General features: G+C 39.2%; 1 protein-coding gene and 1 long non-coding RNA gene across 2 annotated transcripts; one reads left to right on the top strand and one right to left on the bottom strand.

Moving 5' to 3' along the window:
• Window positions 1-816: 816 nt before the first annotated feature.
• Window positions 817-1,342, top strand: LOC134323161 (uncharacterized). The gene is made up of 3 exons (XR_010014023.1): window positions 817-972; window positions 1,061-1,129; window positions 1,292-1,342. It is a non-coding gene; the product is annotated as an uncharacterized LOC134323161 (long non-coding RNA).
• A 2,254-nt stretch (window positions 1,343-3,596) lies between these two features.
• nrn1la (neuritin 1-like a) lies at window positions 3,597-9,375 on the bottom strand. The gene is made up of 2 exons (XM_063004609.1): window positions 9,227-9,375; window positions 3,597-4,686 (listed from the first exon to the last, which is right to left on the bottom strand). Exons 1-2 carry the CDS (start codon window positions 9,373-9,375, stop codon window positions 4,395-4,397), a joined length of 441 nt encoding a protein of 146 aa, XP_062860679.1. The 3' UTR covers window positions 3,597-4,394.
• Between the last annotated feature and the right edge of the window lie 4,446 nt (window positions 9,376-13,821).

The raw sequence follows: 13,821 nt of genomic DNA, 5'->3' as shown, positions 1-13,821 counted from the left end.
AGGGCTAAACCAGGGGTTTCAGACTTCACTCCTGTGTCCACAGCACTGCAGAGTTTAGCATTAACTTCATTTAATGTTCACTTCTTATATAACTGTCTTGTTCTAAAATTGGAAAAAGCTGTTGGCATCCAGGAGCTGAGTTTGACCCTCTATGGCAGTGTTTCTCAGTCATGTTCCTGACCACTCCATACAGTTTTAAATATTCCATGATTCAACGTACCAAGAATTCAATATACCTAATCTAGAGTTACCAGAAGTAGCATTAAGAGACACTGCTCTAGCAATGAACATATTGGCAATCCAGGATTCCTAAAGTCAGTCTTATGAACGCCATACTTAGCAATTTTTTGTGTTTCCCCCACATGACCAGCCTTTACTTAGGTAATGAGCTGAATCTGGTGGAAAAATCTGGTGGAAAAATATGCAACACATAGGGTTTAATGACTGGGTTGGGATCTCTTTTTGCTCTGAAGTTCAGATGTTCAAATCAGTCTTCACTGTTCTTTGATGTTCTAGGTTCTATATCCAAAACCTATTGCTATAAAATAAGCAAGAGGTTCCAGGTTCCATTCTTGGGGTGCTTATGCCATACATATTTTTTCTCTCCATTTTAAAACACTTTACTCAGCCTCACCCACGAGGAACTTAATTTGTTAATTAGTTCAATCAGGTTTTAGATAAGTTAAAACAAAAAATGTGATGTGGGATCACCAGCACTGGTATAGGAACCCATGAATTAAACAAAGTCATTACTAATTTGCTTACCCCCTTACAGATCGGGCTACGTGATTCATCTCCTGTTGTGCTGACACACACACATGCAGTTCATGTGTTGCAGGCACTGCCCTATGCAACCACATAGTGGCTTTGCTTTTTCAAACTGCACATTTCTCTCAGCTCAGTGTGCCAGTAGTTCCTCCTGTGCACAGCTGTACTGAAACTGAACAGCGCTGGCACAAACCTCGGACAATTGTAAGTTTATAATAATCACACTTGATAAGCATTCTAATTTAAGGCACTGTCTGAACTACATTGCAGCAACGTTTGTCTCTCTTATTAGGGTGTAAAGCCAGGACCAATCAACAACATGATCACCTGTGCCAAATCAAAAGTCTCAAGGCGTAGTTAGGTAAGGTGATTAATTACTTTACAAATCTGCTCATTAGACCTGCAGTTGTACAATTTACCTGCTCTACCACACCTGAAATGTATAAATAGTTATAATTAACTTTAATTTATTATTAACCTGAATGCTTATAGTTTGGGGTATTGTCTCTACTTAAATTTGTAGGAGTGGACTCTACAGGGGCATGGTGGGCCCTTTACCAGATCCATGCATGTTTAGAGTGGCAGAGGCTTATGAAAAATTCAGCCTTGAAGACAAGCCGCTGGTGACCACCATGGGCATGGAACTCAACAAGCCAGCTGTGCAGTGTGCATTTGGTATGGTGCAGGAGGGCAGTGTTCTGTCATATCAGCAGCCTGTTTTACCATCACGACACATCACGCTGCATCCTGATGTTCTATCAACCCCACTTCTGCCTCTGAAAGACCACCACCTTGATGCACCCACCTGTGCTTTTGTGTGCACTGAACAGGAGCTTTTTGATATGGCTCACAAAATTGAGGTGTCAACTCGGGAGCAGAGTTCTTGGGCTGAGTGGCATCTGCTTTGCAAGCCTAGAGTAACAAATAATTAATAAATAATAATAATAAATAATAAAAAATAATAAATATTGGAAACAGAATTTGTTTAGACTTAATGTTTTAATGTACAAAGAGTATACAAAATATTTACAGAACCTGGTGTGTCTAAAATATGCTCTTTTACAGTTTAATAAATACATAATTTGTGGACAGAAATGAGAAAATGTAAATATTGAATATTCTGTATACTTATTAAATTATAGGGCGGCACGGTGGGTAGCAGTGTCGCCTCACAGCAAGAAGGTCCTGGGTTCGATCCCCAGGTGGAGCGGTCCGGGTCCTTTCTGTGTGGAGTTTGCATGTTCTCCCCGTGTCTGTGTGGGTTTCCTCCGGGTGCTCCGGTTTCCTCCCACAGTCCAAAGACGTGCAAGTGAGGTGAACTGGAGATATAAAATTGTCTGTAACTTTTCAATATAACTTGTGAACTTGTGAAGTGTAAAACATGATATTAAAATCCTAATAAACAAAATTAAATCATATGTTTACTTAATAAAAGATTGTTTGTGTTTTTGTGAAACAGTGCATTGTGTTTTTATGTAAAGAACTGGTGTGTAATGCAAATTATTTACATGTTTGCTTAATTAAACCAGGAGCTGAATTTAAAGTGTTGAGAAATACAACAGTATAAATTACAGAGGGCATGGGGTCCCTAGGACTGGAGTTGATAACTACTGCTTTATTTTTTATTTAACCCATACCTTAACTAGTGCTTTGTTTTGATAGTTTGACAACAGGCATGCCACTGTAAATAACTGGCTAATGTTTACTGTATGGGAAAGGTAAATTAATTTGCCGTGGAGCCCGAGTGCTGTAGCTGTTCCATTAAAAAAAGCAATGGTACTGCACCCTTCGTCAATCTCCGATTATCTGGAATTTTTGGTTCAACCAAGTGGTCTGGTAAGAAATGTCTGCTACAGACCTTCGTATAAGGCGAAATAGTAAAGTGGTCCCGACGGATGTTTATTAGCCACTGCCTCCCGAGTTCATAGCTGGGAAGCTATGAAAACTTCCATTAAACTTCGCCGACGCCGAGCAAAGAGGAACACAACAGTGCTCTGAATATTTCTAATGTTTCTGAAAACGTTCCGATATAAAAACTTTACACCGGACACTCATTTTAATCTCACAAAGGTTTTGCATATGCCGATGAATGTAAACAATACTACCGGAAACGATCAAGCCGCACTATTTGAAAACGGAAATGCGTCATAGCCTTGAGTGCAAGTAGTCCATTGAGTCCTCTATACTGATTTGAACCTTCACCGCTGACTGAGGTCGCCTCTCAGCTGACATACGCCCCCTCCGGCACTTACAGTCAGTACAGACTGCATTTTTCACCTGCACAAGTCGAGTTCATACACCAACGGGCACTGTGTACGGAGGGCCACACCCCCATCAGCATTATTCCTCAGCCCTATGCAGACACCATCAGTCAGCCAGCAGGGGTCGCAGTCACACCAGTTATGAGGACCTGTGATCCGACTTTTTACCCCTAATCCTAAACAACAGCCAATCGTTGTTGATGGAGCCGCCCAGCCCAGTCGGAAGGCAGAGCTGAGATTCGATACGATGTATTCGAAACCCCAACTCTGGTGTGCTAGCATACTTTACCGCTGCGCCACCTGAGCGGCCAAATTACCAAAATTGATGTTTAACAAATAGTAATCATCGTAAATACTTACTGGCAATGCGTTTCCTAAACAGCTTTAATTTTATTACAGATTTTTGCCTCATGTGCTTACAAACTGAAGACACTCAAATAATCTGATACTGAGTACATTTCTTAAGACATTCCTCTAAAAGTCTTTTAATTTCAACTTTTATATACAGAATTCAACATTTGTGGAAACAATCATTTATTCACAATTAATTTTTCTTAATTACATATGATCAAATAAAACCATTTTGCTATACATACTAAAAACAAAGCAAGGTTTAAAAGTGAGACAGAAAATTTGAACTGTAGTTCTGTAGATTTCACGTTGTTTTATTGCTCTGGGTAGGGCTGCATGAAAGGAGCTAAATAAATCCTCATGATTATGTTGGTCAGTCTTAAAAAACTAATATAGGCAAAATTCTAAATAAACTATTTTAATAGTTTTATTGCATATATTACATTTTAAAATACGTTCACAGTGTACAGATCTATATCTTTTAAAATGTATACATCTTTACATTAAAATAAAACTGCTAATTAGCAACATTAATCAAGTGGATCTTTCAAATTCTTAATATGAACAATTTAATTATGTAATAAATAAGTAGATAAATAAATATTCCACCACAGTGAGCACTTGTGGCTATCATAGATAACTTGTTGAGTGATTGTGTAGCGGATATACAGTGGGTTTGGTAAGTATGGACTTAAGTTTATTCTGGTCAATAAAAATATCTGAAGTTTAAGTAACTGAGAAATTCAACAACCAATCACAAAAATATTGTGAAGCCACCATTGGAAGCTTGCCACTATTTAATTAAAAAATTTATTGTTCCCAACAATAACACATGTTGTTAAACGTTTGATTTGGATTTGTAGATATTCTAAGTGACTGGGTAATAATTTCAGCAATTTCACATGCACTGCAGAAAAGAATCATTATTTACAATGTGTTATCTGACAGAAATATCAACGTCTAACGTCAGTTCGTTGTTATTTGCACTTCTGTGTAGGTCTCTTGACACATGGCTCATATTAACAAATACAGAAGTAGTAGTGACGGACACAGGAAGAGAAAGACACTTTGACCTGGGCTTGTATGACTGGCATGTCCTTTCAAAGACTCCTGATTGATCCCATCTGAGTTCTGGGCTGCAGTAGGTGCTGCTGATTGGCTGGAGCGCCTGGAGCACATGTCGTACAGGTTCCCTGAAAACTGCATCTTTTTGGACTCTTGTCTTAAGGACTCCCACACAACAGCAGCCTCTTCAGGACAGCCAGCCATGGCCAAGTTTGCACAGTCATGAAAATCGTCCCATGACCTGCAACAGGTACAATTCACAATTAATTAGCTCTGTTGAAAACAGTAATATTTAAAGGTACACTGGTCAAAATATATTCGTTACAAGGTGAACTACTAAAAACGCAAACAATTAGTTATTCTCACATTTTTTGATCTCCACAATGCTAGCGATTTATCACCAAAGTTTGATTGCATTTAAGGAATGCAGACATGTATGGGTGTGTCTGCATAGTGACTGCTAAGAAGAATGTAAAGAAAAAAAGATTCTTTAATTTGTTAATTCCCTTAAACAAACATACAAAGAAAAGACTTCTACAATATTCACTGGTCAACTTCATTTAAAATTTGATGCATGCAAAATTTAAAAAATTATATTTTTGTTTATATTTACAAAATACAATAAGGTTGGTCAGCCAGACATTAAAAAACATTTCTTTGTATAGTTAAATAAAGGTTCAAAAGAATAAACAGTTGATACATTCTTATCTTTATCTTTCCCAACTTTCCGCAAATGGGGTTTGTATTTTTATGTATGATTGTTAATATATAGAGATTTAACTTTCACATTTAATGAGATGTACATGAAGAAATAGTCCGCTATAAAGAGTTTAACAGGTAGTACAAGGGAGCAGTTGGTAGAGTGCTGTGCAGAAACCTGGAGATTGCAGAAAACTGGAATTCAAATTATGTTTTCAGACTTTCAAACCAGAGGGTTTGTGACCTTAACAGGATAAAGCTTTTAATATTATTAAGGTATTATTTGTAATAAATATTTCCCATGGTCAAATACAGGTTTTATTTTATCATACAATACACACAGTTAAGTACAAAAGTGCATTCATTATGGTTTTAATATAAAGTTGTTTTACATTTTTGATGTATCATGTAACAAGACAACAATTCTAAACATGAGTCGATCATTTTTTCATCACTCGCATTATGCTGGTCTGGGTCATGCCGGGTCAGGTTCCACCAGGAAACACTAAACATGGGGCATAAATATCCTGGACAGGGCACCACGCCATTGAAGGGCTTCACAGTGTCTTGTGTTTTGTTAATAATCTGCCTGGAACTAGGGGTGGTCACAGAAAATGTGATTTGCAAGACAGCAGAAACCCCTAAGCCCAATAGAAGCTCTGCAGCTAAGACCGGGGATCAGTGCTTTTACTGCTTCTACTATAGCTGGTGAAGCCTGACAAATGCCAGTCCAGAAAAGCTTCTTTTTGCAGACATTTGATTTAAAAAAATGCTGACTATGAAACTGACATGGCTCTTAACATTAACAGCGTCAACTTCTCTGAGGCATCTACGATGGACCATCACACAGTGGAAACATGTATTGTGGTCAGATGAATCAGCATTCCAGCTCTTTTTTTGGAAAAAAAAATGGACGCTGTGTGCTCTGGACCAAAGATGAAAAAGACCATTCAGACTGTTATCAGCAACAAGTCCAAAAGCCAGGGACTGTCATGGTATGGGACTGTGTCAGTGCCCTTGGCAAGGTCATTTACACTTCTGTGATGGCAGCATTAATGCAGAAAAGTACATTGAGATCTTAGAGCAACTTAGCGCCTTCAAGACTTCACCTTTTGCAGGGACGTCCATGCATTTTAAATAACAATCTAAAACCACATGCTGCACACATTACAAAGGCATGGCTGCAGAAGAAGAGGGTACACGGGTACTGGACTGGCCTGCCTGCAGTCCTGACCTGTCCCCAATAGAGAATGTGTGGAGAATTTTGAAATGAAAAATGCCACAACGACGACCCTGTACTGTTGCACATCTTATGACGTGTTTGCAGGAAGAATGGGACAAAATAAAACCTAAAACACTAAATCGCTTGGTATTCTCGGTGCCAAAATGTTTTTTAAGAGTGGTGAAAAGGAATGGCAAGTGGTAAATGCTTTACTGTCCCAACTTTTTTGGAATGTATTGCAGGCTTGAATTGCAGGAATGGATGTTAATTAATAAATGAAATGAAATATCTCAGGTTCATCCTGTCTGCAATCAAATAAAAGTCAAAGTAAATGTAAGAAACTGTGTTTTTTATTATTGGCATTTTCCATGCTGTCCCAACTTTTTCTGATTTGGGGTTGTAAAAGGTATTAAAGACAGAATAGCAAATGTGGGGTAAACAACAAGCCAGACAACAATGTAAACAACATATACTGTACAACCCCAATTCCAAAAAAGCTGAGATGGTGGGAAAAATCTGAAACCTGAATTTAAAGTGACTTTCCCTATTAAAACCATTCTACAGAAATACGGCTTCTTACATACACCGAGCAGCCATAACATTAAAACCACCTTCCTGTTTCTACACTGACTGTCCAATTTATCAGCTCCACTTACCATATAGAAGCACTTTGTAGTTCTACAATTACTGACTGTAGTCCATCTGTTTCTCTACATATCTTTTTAGTCTGTTTTCACCACCACTAAGTAGGTATTATTTGGGTGGTGGATCATTCTCAGCACTGCAGTTACAATTACATGGTGGTGGTGTGTTAGTGTGTGTTGTGCTGGTATGACTGGATCAGACACAGCAGTGCTGCTGGAGTTTTTAAATACCGTGTCCACTCACTCATCTATTGCTGCTGTTTGAGTTGGTCATCTTTGAGATCTTCCATCAGTGGTCACAAGACGCTGCCCACAGGGCGCTGTTGGCTGGATATATTTTTGGTTGGTGGACTATTCTCAGAGGTATTTAAAAACTCCAGAAGCGCTGCTGTGTCTGATCCACTCATACCAGCACAACACACACTAACACACCACCACCATGTTAGTGTCACTGCAGTGCTGAGAATGACCCACCACCCCAATAATACCTACTCTGTAGTGGTCCTGGGAAAGTCCTGATTATTGAAGAACAGCATGAAAGGGGGTTAACAAAGCATGCAGAGAAATAGATGGACTACAGTCAGTAATTGTAGAACTACAAAATGCTTCTATATGGCAAGTGGAGCTGATAAAATGGACAGTGAGTGTAGAAACAAGGAGGTGATTTTAATGTTATGGCTGATCTGTGTATTTCCCCATTCATGAGTTCCCACAACTGCTGCACTGCTAAAATCCTGCAGGAGTTCTGGAACCCAGACTAACATTTAAGGAACTGCAAGCCTCGTTTGCCCCAGATAATATCATCATTAATGATAGCACTGTTAGAAAGAGACGGGACCAAACTGTTATCTATGGGAGGGAAATTTTTGGAAAACCTGGGTTTCATATATTGTGTAAAATTAACACGGCATTCAACAATCACAACAGCATACCACCAGTCAAATATGGTAGTGGCAGTGTGATGGTGTGGGGATACTTTGCTGCTTTAGGTTTTATTATATTGTAAGTACATTTACATATATAGAGTTATTACAGAACCTAAATTCTGCCCTGTTCCATGCTGTTGTAAACACATGTAGCATTGAATTGCTTTTCAAAAGAACCCAAACATCAAAAAGCACTGGTTGAAGTTTATTTCTCTGCAACGTCCCTGAGGATTTCAGTCTTAGCATTTTGTTCAGCACATTGCAGCCCAGACTACTTTGTAAACTAAGCACTACATATTGCAGGCTTTCCTGCAGATTTATTGCTGAGAGATGCTTCAGTTCTAACTACATCCTGTAAATTATCCATTTCATTTGAGTCTTCTACCTGTTACTGTGTATATTTTATTAGAAAAACTAGCTTTATACAGGCTCTAATGCACTGTTGGTAATTAGTTAGCCTGCTTCAACTAACACACTTGCTAATTCATAAATGCTTTCTTTTTTCATACAATCTGAATCTTGAATCCCAAATGGTTTCCTATTAATTACATGTGTGCAATGTAGATGGCAGTCTATTGAAAGGCACCGTTCATTCATACATACTTAGGTGCAAATTAGCCATGTTTCTGAGAGGTGGAAGGAAACTGGAAAAGGGTGCTTTCTGCCTATATCCAACCCCACAAGCTCACAGGCACTGGCTTGGCTGGAAATGCCTAATCCAAAAGAAATCGACAGAAATGCTGTTTCACCCAGAGGGATCATAGTGCTCAGCTTCAGGAGGGTTTGTCACAGCTTCAGTGAGAGAGTTTGAAACCTTTGACAATAGAGCACATTGGCGTACTGTACACTGCAGTGTGATTTGTCTGATAATTTGATGGGTTGATATTGTCTTGTTGGTTAACAGCTATCATAACAAAAATATGTTTAAAGATTAAAGAACTGCTGAGTGACCGAAGGAGACAGAAAAAAATTAATTAGGATAAAAGGAACAGAGACACTGTGAAAGAAAAAGAATGAATAAGCTGTAAAGGCAGTACAACATTGTACTCCACATACTTTATCTTACTTATTGTGTTTGTGACAACAAAATCTGCAGTTTATGACACATAATCCTGAGAAGTAAGTAAATTACATTGTGTAGGTGGAACTGGAAAATGGTGGACATAAGGGTTTATGGGCCCAAGAAACCAATTTCTTTGATACATGCCCCTTATTTCCTTTTATTTGCTCCTTTCAAAACTACTTGTTTTGTAAATGTGTATTATTGTATTACTAGGTCAGTGTACAGACCTGCAGATCGATTCGAGCTCCTGCGTGTCCTCTTCTTTTTGGCTGGTGACAGACAGACTGTCCCCCAGGGCCAGCAGACACTGTGCAAAGCCCTTGTAAATGGAGCTGCACCTTCTAGTAGCAGCTGCAGAGCCAGGACTTGGCACCATTACTGAAATCACAGAGAAAGAGAAATATTAGGCTGCACATTTCACTTTTTGCTGTTGCTGTTCCCTATTGGTCTGGCATCTTATTGCCAGCATTAGGTGGCAAAAAGCAATATACAAGAATGAAAGGGAAAAAAACAATTTAACAATATTAAGTAAATGCTTGTCAGTAATCCTTCTGGGTTTGCCAATGTATTTTTTAATTAGGGCACACCAATTATATAAAAACTGTTATATTATAAAAAATTTAATATAAAAAAAAAAAAAACTGTTTGTACCTGATGAATCATGTTCACAGATACTAATTGGAAACAGGGATCAAACTAGGGTCACTGAAAGTGTGTTACTGACACTAACTGCCATGCCACTGTGTTTGTTGGTGTGTTAAATAAAATGCTGTGAAAATGAAAACCTTTATGTTCACTTCATATTTGGATAAGCGTCATTCTTAGCACTGAAAAAGCTTCATAGACTTACTTGAAATTTATATTAATTATTTATGGTGAGTCAGAACACAAAAACGTTCTCATGTGGCATTAAAGAGTGGGACCAGTATAAACAGGCAGTAGTAATAGGTAAACACATTAAGTTGACAAGGTCTGACTTTGCTATAATTTTGTAAAGCAGAATTGCATTGTTTTAGCAGTGCTTTAGCCTGGTCAGGGTCATGGTCTATCACAGGAACAACTGACACAAAGTGGGAATGCATCCTGGATTGGACACTAATCCTTCCAACATACAGTACATTCACAGCAAGAGGTGATTTAAATCAGCCAATCATCATCCTGGCATATTAGGTAGGAGGAACCCCTCAAAAGTACTCAAAAGAAAGTTGTAAGAGAGAATTTTCAACAAAAAAAGTGCCCATATAGCCACTCAGGTGGTGCAGCGGTAGCATACCAGAGCTGGGATTTCGAATACATTGTATCAAATCTCAGCTCTGCCATCCGGCTTGGCTGGGCGGCTATATGAACGTTTGGCTGTTGTTCATCCAGGGAAGGGAGCCAGATAGGGACCTCATAACTGATGCAATTAGGACCTCTGCTGGCTGATTGATGGCGTCTGCACAGAGAGAGGAATAATGTTGATCAGGGGGTGACTCTACGTGCAGAAGGCTGGTCGGCATATGAACTTGCCTTGTGCAGGTGAAAAGATGCAGTCGGCTCACATGTCGGAGGGAGCGTGTCAGTTCGCTCTCCTTAATCAGGGCGGGGGTCAATACCAGTAGAGAGGAAGCATGACGCAATTGGGTAAGAATTGGGGAGAAAAAGGGACAAAATGCATTAAAAAAAAGTCAGCATACACTGATCTCACCTGAAAAAGCCACATACAGGCAGCCTAATAATCTGTTAATAATTCAATATGTTCAAGTATACAACTCAGTCAGATTGGGGCCATTCCAAATACAGTATCTCTCCGATTTAATTAGGTGGGTAATCCTTTAAATAATCCATAGAAAAGGATAATAGCCATGTAAACATATCTGATTACATTTCCAAACAAAAGGCTTAAGTACATTTTGCACATTTGCATTTGTGTCATAGCAGAAGTTTACATAATTCAACATGGTAGGAGCAATAAAATTGTTGGCAGCTGTGGTGAAGTTTATGAACAAACTTGAAAAAGACTTGAAAAAAGCAGGATGGACTGCTGTAAAGCAAGTATTTGAGCAAATAGACAGTGGGATCATATATAAATGCATTTTTCTGAATCTGCATTATCACAACTATAAATGCTACATAATTTTTATCAAGATGGCTAACATTAGCCACTTTGCTATGTAAGCCTAGTTGAGCTGATGAGCTGAGTTAAAATGTCTATCACTTGCTGTTTCTGATTATAATCCTTTGCTAAACAGCTTAAAATTACAGCACACAGGTTAATAGTGACTTTTTTCCTATTTTATTTATGCATTTTCTCCCCAATTTAGCGTAGTCAATTTGTGTTTAGCTGCTGGGGGATCTCTGATTGCAGTCAAGGTGGGTATATTGCTGCTCACGCCTCCTCCGACCCGCGCAAAGTCCTTAACGGAACCCTGTTTCACCTATGCACTTTGCACTGGCACCTCTCTATCTGCCAATCAGGGTTCTCACATAGCATTTGAAGACCCCTCCCCCATAGTCCGGTCATGGCGCCCGCTAGATGGCGCCAAGCTGACCGAAGGCAACAGCGAGTTTTGAATCGAAGAGTTCAGAATCTCGACATTTTTTATTTATATTTTCAGACACATCAACAATGTCTAACGTAACATCGGTGAGGTGGTTTGGAGACGAAGACTGACAGAAAGTGCAGTGTTTCTTTTCCAGTGATGCAGTTGCCTGTGTTTTTTTTTCTAAAGTGCCGCTTCGAGCTGTGGCTTATGGTTTGGGCAAGAAGGTTTGACCCCCAGGTGGGGTGGTCCAGGTCCTTTCTGTGTGGAGTTTGCATGTGTCTGCGTGGGTTTCCTCCCAGGAGCTCCGGTTTCCTCCCACAGTCCAAAGACATGCAAGTGAAGTTAATTGGAGATACAAAATTGTCCATGACTGTGTTCGAATTTAAGCTTGTGAACTAATGAACCTTGTGTAATGAGTAACTACCGTTCCGGTCATAAATGTAACCAAAGTGTAAAACATGACATTAAAATCCCAATAAACAAACAATAAACAAACTTATGGTTTGGTTTTTTCTTGAATCATGTACTTGGTTCATTGATGTAGTTGCTGTTTCCTGTTTTTTTGCAGCTTTTCCTCAACAGTATGGTTCCGCCTTAGTTAAGCATCCTGCAATATAGTTCAGTCTTTAACACTGCAGATGTGGCAATACACCTGGCCACTCTTACAAGGCACTCACCACTTCCTATCCGAGGTACTTAGCCATAACATAAACTCAGTGGAAGAAGCCAGGCAGGTTGGCAAGTATGACCATAAGTCAGACAACCAAAAGACTGACAAACAGGACTGACAGGCAAACACTAACAAGTAGACAAGAAGCCCCAAGCTGAATCGAGTGCACTTATACAGTAAGTCAGCCCCAGGTGAAGCGAGTAATGTTTGATTAGGCACAGAGGAAGCTTTTGAAGTGCAGTTTAAGAGATCTGCACTGTCCATCAATCTGTGCCTCCACCACAGTACCTGTTGACACGTCTTTAATGGCACGTTCAGAAGTTTCTGTTCTTATAGTCTATAGTATGTATGTCTGTAGAATCTACAAACTGTTTTGTAAGGGTTAACTGGAGGACAGCACTGATGACCTTGAAGAAATCGAAAAGGAAACTTAAAAGCATTCAAAGGTTCCTTGCTTTTGTATGAAGAACTAAACTTGAGACATCAGAAAAAAACAGATCCCTCTTTGCACCATCAGATGTCTTTAAGTCTTTAAAGCTTTGCCATTAGCTGTTGCTTGAGCTATCCATGTGCATATGCATTATAGAAACCAATAGTGCATTTCTATTCCAAAGAGACCTCCCTTGCATCGTCTGTACTGTTTAAGTTCCTCTGAGCTCTTTTCTCTGGATGATACTAATAGTCAGACCTCAGAAGTAACAATAGGCCTATGTAGAGATCCTAATTTGGTTGGACAGTGAAACACCAGTATTCTCCTCTGTCCCTAATGGGATTGCTTTATTAATATTTGATAGAAAAAAGCTTTCCTCCTGTCCCTCTGTCTCTCTTCTAGGCTTCCCCCCTACTACTGCAAACCTATTGATTTCTTCCAATGTTTTTGCAGTGATGTCTGAGGATTATTGGTTTTACTCATCCCCATCAACATTTAATGACAAACTGGAGAGCAGGTCTAAAAAACAAGTGTATGGTACTGTGCTGTGAAGCATTGGGAGGGAAAAAAACACTGCATCTGTATCTGTTAAACCACAGGAAGAAAATACATGTATAAAAGAGGGAAGACACAAATGGTTTAAATGCACAGCAGGTGCTATAGCTGGATGCTTTCCAGCTAATCAAAGAACCTAATCTCTTTCAGACTGCATTGTTTGCTTTTTGTAACAAATCAGGAATTTATTCTCCAGATATTTTTAAATCAACACAACACAATAAACATGCTACCTAAGCAAAAAGTGAGTGAATCGAATAATACGCTCACTATAAAGCTTCAGCCGATTAAAAGTTATTGCATTACCAGTTTTAATACTGCCTGCCTGCACCCAATTAAAAATCTGTTGCCGTACGTTGTGTAAATCATCCGGGGGGAGCTTCACTGCTTACAGCAACTCTCCCTCTTTCTTCAACATTTGTTCTCTGCTTATTGATGTTGTGTTTAAACATTCAAATGCAGTAACAGTCACCAAAGGACTAAATGGTGCAAAGCTTTAGTTAGAAGACATAAAGCCATAACCTCTGTGACAAAGGCTGCTCCTGTATTTAGGGGTCACCACAACGGACAATACTATTCGTCTAAATACCCTCCTTATTTTATCTGAGCCAGGGACTGACGCTGAGAGTGCACAGACAAGTG

Source organism: Trichomycterus rosablanca, chromosome 11 (genome assembly GCF_030014385.1).
Source record: "Trichomycterus rosablanca isolate fTriRos1 chromosome 11, fTriRos1.hap1, whole genome shotgun sequence".
NCBI lineage: Eukaryota > Metazoa > Chordata > Actinopteri > Siluriformes > Trichomycteridae > Trichomycterus > Trichomycterus rosablanca.
This window is presented reverse-complemented; position numbering and strand designations above follow the sequence as displayed.

Excerpts from the sequence above, each read along its gene's own strand:
- nrn1la (XM_063004609.1), bottom strand. The coding sequence starts at position 9,375 with ATGGTGCCAAGTCCTGGCTCTGCAGCTGCTACTAGAAGGTGCAGCTCC. Across the intron at positions 4,687-9,226 it reads GAGCTCGAATCGATCTGCAG|GTCATGGGACGATTTTCATG; the intron begins GTCTGTACACTG and ends TACCTGTTGCAG.